This window comes from Herpailurus yagouaroundi, unplaced genomic scaffold, assembly GCF_014898765.1.
Source record: "Herpailurus yagouaroundi ecotype Mexico unplaced genomic scaffold, PumYag 142, whole genome shotgun sequence".
In the NCBI taxonomy this organism is placed as follows: Eukaryota; Metazoa; Chordata; class Mammalia; order Carnivora; family Felidae; genus Herpailurus; species Herpailurus yagouaroundi.
The window spans coordinates 54,179,982-54,190,007 of NW_024412397.1; the positions used below are offsets into that span (position 1 = coordinate 54,179,982).

At 38.3% G+C, this 10,026-nt stretch overlaps 1 protein-coding gene across 3 annotated transcripts; it reads left to right on the forward strand.

The window, feature by feature from the left end:
* On the forward strand, positions 1 to 10,026 carry LOC121033141 (myosin regulatory light polypeptide 9). 3 transcript variants are annotated; one of them, XM_040479295.1, is made up of 4 exons: positions 1 to 138; positions 5,391 to 5,589; positions 6,030 to 6,191; positions 9,028 to 10,026. In XM_040479295.1, exons 2-4 carry the CDS (start codon positions 5,406 to 5,408, stop codon positions 9,198 to 9,200), a joined length of 519 nt encoding a protein of 172 aa, XP_040335229.1. In that variant the 5' UTR covers positions 1 to 138; positions 5,391 to 5,405; the 3' UTR covers positions 9,201 to 10,026. The 3 variants fall into 3 exon arrangements, with proteins under 3 accessions (XP_040335229.1, XP_040335230.1, XP_040335228.1); XM_040479296.1 differs by lacking the exon at positions 1 to 138 and adding an exon at positions 2,373 to 2,488; XM_040479294.1 differs by lacking the exon at positions 1 to 138 and adding an exon at positions 4,250 to 4,378.

The window sequence follows — 10,026 nt, forward strand, 5'->3', positions numbered from 1 at the left end:
CTAGGCTTCCTTCCGGTTTGCTAAGCGGAGGCCGGAAGTGTTGGTTTTAGGGGGCTCTGGGAGTAGAAGAGTGCTGATAGCGGCAGCGAGGGCAGCGAAGGGGTTACCGAAGTGCTGGGATTCTTGCGGCTGTGCAGGGTGAGTGGTGCCCGCGATATGGTGCGCGAGGCCCATCGCGGGGGCCCATCTCGACGGGGCGGCTGGGACGGCAGTAGCGGGCCACCGGAGCCGGGAGTGCACCTGGGCAGGTGTACTGGCGGGTTCCTTGTTTCGAGCCCAAGGGCCAGCTCTGGGATCGAAGGCCACGCCCGGAAGTAGCCGAGGCGCGGACTTTGTCCCTTTGCCCAAAGTCGGAGCTAGAGGAGTGTGGTTTAGCTCGCTGGCGCCGCGATCTTGGGCGACAGCCGGGCCTGCGAAACCCGAACCCCGCGGCGCTGACTCCTGGACTATGTTTAGTTTCTAACGTTAACTTGCCGGATTCAAGAGAGTTTGCGCAAAAAACCGAAGCCCAGTGTCCGCCGTGCTGCAGCTGTTGTTGCAGCTGTGTGGCTACGTTTAGTAGGAATAACCAACTCAAATTAGCAGCTTCCTCAGCTCAGCATCCACTTCTGTAATTAGAACTTTTTTTTTAAGTGATAATTTACAAAGAGGGGTTGAGGGTGTAGTCTGCCGTTTGAGAAAACTCCTAAATACAATACCATGTTTCTTTTGGGTGGAGACCTCGGGTTATTGTCAGTTTGCCAGAGTGTTTCCTTTTAAAGTAGTTGAGCTGGTATGTGAAAGTATATATCAGTTCTTAAAGCAGAACTTTGAAACAAATATGCGTTCAGTTGAGATTTTAACTTAAGTGGAAAATGTTTTCTATCTAAAGGTGAAGAAAGTGAATGTTTTTTAAAACTTTGTTTCATGTTCTGGAAGGCTTTTGATAAAACTTAACAAGAAAAGCTTTCCGTTTTCAAGAGTGAGCATTTACTGGCATGTGAACCTTGACAACTAATTGCCTTTGTCAAGTGCTAAGAACTTTTTGGGTGTGGCTAAGAGATCTAATCCTACCTTTAACCGGAAGTTTGCATAGGAGTTGAAAGCTCGCTTCATTTGGAACAGAAGCACTAACCTGAAAATATATTTTTAAAAAAACTGGGGATGGCACCAAAAAAAATCGCATAAACTTCGCTTCAGGGGGAAGTACGTTGATAAATGAGGTAGGAAATTTGGTCTGGATTTGGAAAAAAGATACTACATGCTACCACATTAGGAAGTGTTTTCAAAGATGGGAGTTTTTCTTTAAAGAATGTATCATACTTCCTAGGATACTATCAGTTGTAGTATCAGTTCTGTAGAAGAAACATCTCTAGATTATTTTATATCTATTACCACTTTATAAATGCTAGATTCTAGAATTCTAACTAGAGTAACAAAGTGTAATATTAGTATGGATTAATATTATTTTATAAATGAAACCATAGTATATCTTGAGATGCTGAAAAATCTTCTGGTTGCCCTTGGTGTGTGGAAGAAGACTTTGAGGACCTTTACTTCTACCACTTAATCTAGTCTAATATTTTCCTTACATGATTTGTATCCCTTCTTTTGTCATAACCCTGAATTGAGTTTCTTCCTATTTGATCATGCTAAAACACCCCCAAATTCATTGCTACCAACACTTACGTCCCCTGATTTAAAACAAGGTTATACTCCTTTAGATCTGTAAACTGAATATTCTTGACCACCATTAACTATGTTTCATTCACTTTCTTGTGCATCTGAAATCCTTTCATTTTTCATAGAGGCCTGCTCTGCAAGTTTCCCTGCTTTAAAGTTTAATACAACAAATATGCCTTCACATGAAAGAGCTTTCATTAAATGCTTCAGAAATAAACTCCAGACTCTAACTTTGAATGAGTGAGAATTCTATAACTTGAAAATCTCAGATGCTTACATCTTCCCATCCTAAATAAAGAATATTTACATTGATGCATGAAATGTTTTCAGTGTTTTTTACCCTAGCTTCCTAAATTTCTATGAGTTATGCATTTGTTTGTTACATAAAGAGAGCTACAGTCTCGCTTGTTTGGGGAAAGTCAAAATGGATAACAAACTAGAATCATAGCAAGGAGGACAGTGACAATACCATAAGTGATCTGCTCTTTGTGATCATAGCACTGTTCCTGATATGGCTCCCTCTTCATCAGTGTTTATTCCACCCATACTTTTAGTTTGGTAGGAAAAACTTAACCACGCTTTCCTTACTGTAAATATTTTATTTTCTTTTTCTAAGTAATCTCCACACCGAACGTGGGGCTTGAACTCACAACCCCAAGATCAAGAGTTGCACAGTCCATCGACTGAGCCAACCAGGTGCCCCTACATTTTCTGTATTTTAGAACAACTTACTGTGAGGCTGAACTCCCTATTGCTGAAAGGCTACCAGTTTCTGGTGGGAGATAAACTCATAGACAAGAGCACAACCTCCTTGAAAAAGGCCCAGGTAGTAACTTGTCTTAACATTATACTACCAGCTTTTGGTAGAAGTAACTATCTTAATTTTTTAGAATTAAAACTAACATCTGAATCTCTTAATTCTAAGGATGTCTCTTAGCTTCTAAATGGTACAAGATTTTTCAGGGTCTTCCCCCACCATCTCGATCTTTTAGAAACAAAGATCTTCCTCAACTCACAGTATTTAATAATCATGTATCACCTTTGAGTTATTTTTCATTATTGTCACACATTGTTTTAACTTGAGAGTTCTTCAGGAATGAAAACTATGCGTCATTTCATAAATTTAACCAATCAGTTCATTTCCTTTTTTTTTTTTTTAAATGTATATTTATTTTTGAGAGCAAGAGCACGAGCTGGGTAGGGGCAGTGAGAGGGGGGAACAGAGGATCCAAAGTGCGCCCCGCGCTGACAATAGCCACCCCAATGTGGGTCTCAAACTCACAAATTGTGAGATCATGACCTGAGACAAAATTGGACGCTCAACTGACTGAGCCATCCATGCACCCCTCATTTCATTTCTTTATAGTTGCTTCCCCAACTATATTTTAACCTTTTTAAGATAGGACAATTGCCTTACGTTTAATTCTTAAGTAGTTTTCAACACTAGTGACATTTGATGCACTTTGGTATAATTCATCAATCATATTAAAGATTGATGATTAAGTATTGATTGAGCTAAAGTTCTGTGAAAGACCACTGTCAGTGCTGACCAAAGGGAGAAAAAAAAAAACCTTTATAACTTTTACAAACCGTTTTTACAATGAATACAAATTTAAAGAATGCATGATTAAAAAAAAACAATAATGGGAAATGCTTTAAAATTCATATATATATATATATATATATACATATATATATATATTTATGTAAAGGTACCTAGAGGACTCCCATCAAATTTAGTATTCTGAGTTTTTATAGATTAAAAAATGTGTCAACCATTTGACCTAGAATTCTCATCAGTTTCTTTGTTCTTAAAATAACTGACATTCCTGCCTCATGAAGGGAAGACAATGTTGTCAAACAAAACCGATGATTTTTAAAGACATGCTTTGATTTGCAAAGACACAGCAAAGAGAGGTGGACTGGCAAATATGTGTCACTCATTACGTCTGGATCACTAACCCCAAGTTCTTGAGTACAGTTAAAAGATGGTGGAATAATATACACTGTAACTTTCTAGTTTTTAAAAGTACATTTAGAATAGAGGGAAAAAATTAAATAATGGTATTTGCTGCCCCAAAAGGTGTTACAGAATGAAAATAGGCATTCATGGTGCTGATAAATTTTGAAAGGCAGCCACACAAATTGTGATTAAAGGAAACTTGGAAATTAGGGAGGAGTGTGTATCATAACTTCTGGGTCGCGTAGGGTATATCTTACCAACAGCACATTCCAGTGTATCACTGGGTGCTATATTGGATGGACTGGAATTTGTGACTCTCCTTTGTGGAATTTCCTACTAAAATCTGAGAACAGATTTAGCTTTTTAAAAAAATCTGAGGCAGAGCTTTTCTAATTATTTCTATAATTGAATTTAGTCTGGGTGATGTGGTATAATCGGGAAGAATGTAGGAAACAACTTTTTAAGCTCATAGGAAGCATTGTGTTCTAAGGTCACTTTGCGGGGAGATCTAGGTAGTGCTTCATTCTTTGCAGGCCACAGATTTATTTTTAGAGCAAGGGCATAGTGTTTTGCTACATCATAGCTAAATGTTGTTTTCAGAACGTAAGCTTTAAAATTGTTATCCTGGTCAGAGAGTGAAATCAGTAGTGCCTATTTTAGTCCTGCTTGGAAGAATATAACTCAATACAGTGACCTAGTCGCCCTGGTTAGAGGTTTTGCCGACTACCATCGCCACCTCAGCTCTGAAGGATGGTACGGTAACATTTTGTTATCTGAGGACTGTGGGCTTTTTAACATCAAACAAATTTTTATAGTCTTTTAAAGATTGAGTGCTGAAAAGAAAATTGCCTTTCCATTTCAGTTGTTATTAGGCATTCTTTTTATTTTTAACTTGAATTTTACAGGGATAAATTTAGATTATTAGAGAGTAAAGGTAGTTTCCTTAGCTCTTAACATGTTTTCTAAAACTTAAAACAGATAAATAGCTTTAAAAACTGTTACGCTATGGCTTTTGTCTAGAGAATTTAGTCACACCTTAAGGGACTTCGCTTGGCTCTGTGCAAGAAATTGGTTTTGACAGAGTGGACGTATCTGTAAAAGGTGAATTCATAGTTTTTTTAGACTTTCCAGTTAGCTTTTCAACAAATCTCTTTCATGAGCTACTTTGATTCCAGAAGTGAGGGTGCAAGAAAATTGTTAGTTGCAAGTGGAAGAATGCTATTTGACAATGGAGATTAAGAGATGAAGACCTATTCCATCAATTAGTCTTCCTTCCTACTTTCTGTCTACCTTAGAATGGGACGGCTAGTTTAGGCTAGGGCTGTGGGAAAGACTTGTTGAAGATAAATTAGTATTCCCCAGTACTGCCACAGCACTGAAGTATAAAACCAGTACTGTTTCCCCAAGTGTAAAACCAGTACTTACCTGGCTATGCTGCAGCACAGAGGACATGCAATCTTGTTGATATGCTCTGAACTTTGAATTACGTGAGTTACAGTTTGGAATTTGAAGTTGGTGACGGACTGTTCATTAGATGTTATGACTACTAAGGGTGAGTGAACTCAAAGTTGAGTCTGGTTTTTCTCTTTGTAGTTTGGTTCTGTGAGTGGGAGTATTGATTAGTTGAGACAGATGTTTGCTAAGTGATACTGCCCTGCTGAGTAGTTTTTAGGCACATCTCTAAGTAGCTCAGACATGTCAGGAAGTTTGATGCAGCTTAGTTTTTATTAATCTTTGTGTTTTGTATATTTCCCTTCCTAATTAGGATTTAACCACCACCATGTCGAGCAAAAGGGCAAAGACCAAGACCACCAAGAAGCGCCCGCAGCGCGCAACATCCAATGTGTTTGCCATGTTTGACCAATCACAGATTCAGGAATTCAAAGAGGCCTTCAACATGATTGATCAGAACAGAGATGGTTTCATTGACAAGGAAGATTTGCATGATATGCTTGCCTCCCTGGGTAATGATCAACTTTAATATTATAAAGAGAATTTCTGTAATGCCTGTGAAGCCAGTCTAATGATGCTGTAGTTTACTAAGATTCAGAGTCTGGAACAGTGTTTCCCAAAGTGTGGCCCTTGGACCACCTGCAAGTTTCTGGACAGGCCTCAGGATTGGGCTGGGGGCCAGCTGTGTTTGTGTGTGTGTGTGTTGCAAACACTGATAACTGATTATGAGAGCAATGTTATTCCTCCTGTCATCCCAATAGAATAGCATACTATCTCTAGACTCTTAATACAGGCCTTATTCACCGAGAAGACTTTTTCCCAAATAGTTTTGCTATTATGAATACACAGTAAACTACATAAATGATAATCTTTCTTGTCAAAAAGGTTACTGTGATGATTACTTGATGCATTTTGTGATGTAAGTAAAATTATGACCCTCTTTTTTATTCAGGGAAAAATCCAACTGATGAGTATCTGGATGCCATGATGAATGAGGCTCCAGGGCCCATAAATTTCACCATGTTTCTCACGATGTTTGGTGAGAAGTTAAATGGCACAGATCCAGAAGATGTCATCAGAAATGCTTTTGCTTGCTTTGATGAAGAAGCAACTGGTAAGTCTGAGGTAACCTTTAATTAGTAAGTGATTTAATTTTTAGTTGTGGTAACTAAAACATATAATAACTTGAAATATGATGACATAATACCCTCAGGTTTATTCTATACCTGTTTTTGGACAGGCTTTTCCTATGGCATGTTAATCACTTGTTTTACTGCCTTTGCCCTTAAATATTTAATTTACAATTTAATAGGTGTATTTGGAACTTCTCTAGGAAACTTACATTAGTCTTTTACTAGGATAACTCCATAATGGTTAGGCTGTCAGTAATTGTGTTGAATGAATAACTTTTACCAGGGCAATCTTGGATAAAGTATAAATTGCTGTAGACCTTGATACCAGTACTGTCCCGTATTTGTTTATCAGGTGCCTCTCAGCTAAGAGATTGTTTAAATCTGGTGTCTCATCTTTTGCTTTAGAATCAGACTCCCTGGTTTTATATACCTATTCTGTGCGATAGCTATGTGATTTCGGGCAAGTTACTTAACTTTTTCTAAGCCTCCGTTTTCTTACCTATAAAATGGACACTAATATTACCTATCTCATAGTGTTGTTGTGATTATTAAATGAGGAAATGAGATAATTTATACAAAGTGCTTAGTATACTGCTGGCATAGACTTAACTTTCAAAAAACCTCAAAATTAACAATATAAATGCTTGATCCTTTGGCACAATTGCATATAAAGGAAACATAAGGGCGTAACTCACATGGCAAGTTTTTGAGAAGGAAGGCACACCCTTTATTTACGTATTACTTGGACTGTTTTAAATAGTCCAAGCATAGTCTGCTGTTGGAAGCATAGTTTCTGCACAATATGGCCCCATTAGGCCTCCTCAGGTATACCATCTTCCTGTATCATCTTCCTAACCTCCTTCCAAGCTCTTCTATGCCTTGTTGTCCTAACTTACCTCTACCATTGCTCCCTCTGTATCTTCCTTACCATATCACCTGCTCCCTCTTAAAACTGAAATTCTTGTTGTTGTTTTTTTATGTTTATTTTCGAAGGAAAGAGAGACAGCATATGAGTAGGGGAGGGGCAGAGAAAGAGACACACAAAACCCAAAGCAGGCTCCAGGCTCTGAGCTGTCAGCACAAAGCCCAAACTCACCAGCCGTGTGAGATCATCATGACCTGGGCCGTAGTCAGACGCCTAACCTACTAAGCCACCCAGGTGCCCTTTAAAACTGGAATTCTTAACAGTTATACCTGGAAGGGAAAGACAGAGGAAACTTACTTTTTTTCTCCTAAAGTCACTTTTGTATTGCTTGAGCTTTTTACTGTGAGCAGTTGCTACTTTTTTTAACGGAAGGGAATACAGCCATAAAAGAGTTAAAAATCCTATCCAAGGGCACCTGGGTTGCTCAGTCAGTTAAGCATCTGACTTCAGCTCAGGTCATGATCTCGCCATTCCTCAGTTCAAGCCCCAGGCTCTGTGCTGACAGCTTAGAGCCTGGAGCCAGCTTCAGATTCTGTCTCTCTCTAATTTTCTGTGCCTCCCCTGCTCATGCTCTGTCTCAGAATATCTTATCCATTCTTCAAACTTATCTCAATGGTCACATTCTTTATAGAGCCTTAGCTGTGTTTTTATATAATATTTTTTCCTGGTTCCAGGAAAACTTAAAGCCTATCCTTTCATTCCACATCTAAAGTATATTCTTGTCTCTCTCCTGGCCTTCTGTTTTAGTTGTGTACTTATTCCCAGTCGTCACAAAATCTCTCCCCACACCAAGAGCCATGGCTCTGTCTTCAACAGCATTATATTCCCATCTTTGTAACCCCTTCTAACACCTACCACAGCTCCTTGCACATCGTTGATGATAGGTTTATATGATAGTTGAATGACTTGGCTGGGGATGAGGATTTATTTCTACAAGCTGAGAGACTAACATTTAAAGAGCTTTTTTAAATGTAGAATTTAATTAGCAAAAACCCCATAAGTCTAGAGTTGCTCTTGTGAACTGACCTTATAATTTAAACTCATAGGAAATGTATCATCAGTGTTTTAGCTTAATTTCACAAAAAAGAAAATTCAGATTTTTCTTTTTACTTTATGAATTTCAGAATCTCTTGGTCATTTATCAATTTTGCTTTAGTATTAGTGGCTCACAATCATGATGTGAATTATTTGGAGAACCTTTTAAAAATATCAATGCCATGGGGTGCCCTGACTGGCTTAGTTGGGAAAGCATGCCATTCTTTATCTCAGGGTTGTGAATTTGGGCCCATGTTGGGTATAGAGATTACTTAAAAATAAAATCTTAAAAAAACAAAAAAACTGGACCTCAGGACTTCAGTATTCTTTCCACTGAAGCACTTTACTGATATTTATGATATGGTATTAATTTTAGTGTTATTTGCTTATAGAATAAGTGTGACCAGGGGTGCCTGGCTGGCTCCTTTGGTAGAGCATGTGACTCTCAATCTCTTGAGGTCATGTATTCAAGCCCCACATTGGCTATAGAGCTTACTTAAAACAAAAACAAAAACCAAACTAAGTGTGACCATTCACACTACTTTAAGGAACCATGAGGCTTAGATTCCTTAATCATACTTTACTGCTTTTGTTTAGGTGTAGGTTTAGGCCCTATTATGAAGACTTGGGCAGGGAAGATGATAGAGCAGAACAGGATGATAGACTTAGGCAGCTGGGCATTGTCTAGGCAACTGTCTGCTGAGGCTGGCTTAAGCATGTGGAGATCCCATATTTCATATATTTGCAAGTTTATAGTTCTTAACATAAAGAACTATATGCTTGGTCAAGTGTAGATGTTCCTTGTAATCAATCCCCAGAGGAGCACGTATTCTGATCCCCAGTTCTTTATTCTTTAGGCACCATCCAGGAAGACTACCTGAGAGAGCTGCTGACAACAATGGGAGACCGGTTTACGGATGAAGAGGTGGACGAGCTGTACAGAGAAGCGCCTATCGACAAAAAGGGGAATTTCAATTACATCGAGTTCACGCGCATCCTTAAACATGGAGCAAAAGACAAAGATGATTGAAAGAACTTCAAATTCCAGCCAAACGTTCCTTGTTGCCACTTTGGGTATTTCTGAGACGTTCTCTTAGAGTCTGTTGCATGCCCTTAGCTTTGCAGCTTTTGCCTTTCTTGTATTTATTCTCAGCCATTTTGGGCACATGCATCTCTATATTCAGACTGGAAATGAGACTTTTTATGATTTTCAGATAGAAAATAGGGCAATTTAACTTACCAGCCCCTCCCCCTCAATAACTGCAGTCTACACAGATTCAGTATATTTTTTCAGAGAAAGTTATTCACTCAATTTTTTCTGAACCGTTATTAAACTTTATGATAAAAACTTGCTTGTTTAAAACTTCTTATTTACCAAAATCAGCTTTTGTTACTTGCTTCTTCCAAAGAAAAGTAGATGAGGCAAAGCCTACAAAAAGATACGGTTGTTAGACCTCTCCCTTACTCCATCCAGTTTCTCTAACAATCCTATCTCTAATATTTATTCCTCCCCCTCCCAAAGAAATCCAGTTTAAACTGCCTTAATTGGGTTTCTTGCACTTTGTCTTTCAGTTTTAAAAATAATTTTCTATAGATTTGCAGAGACATGCTAGCTTTGGTAGCTTTAAATCTTTAAGTTTTACATAAATGTCAACATCCCTCTTTATCTGTTCTGAGCTTTTGTGTATTGCATCACGTGATTTAAAATTAGACCAGGCCACTGAGCCTAATTTTAATTTGTCCTAATTTTTAAAACTATTTTAGCTCCAAAGGTTTTATGGACTGCTTCTTACCAAAAAGATTTTTTTGTATTGAATTTCAAAATGTTGGAAATACAATCCAGTATTTTTTTTGTA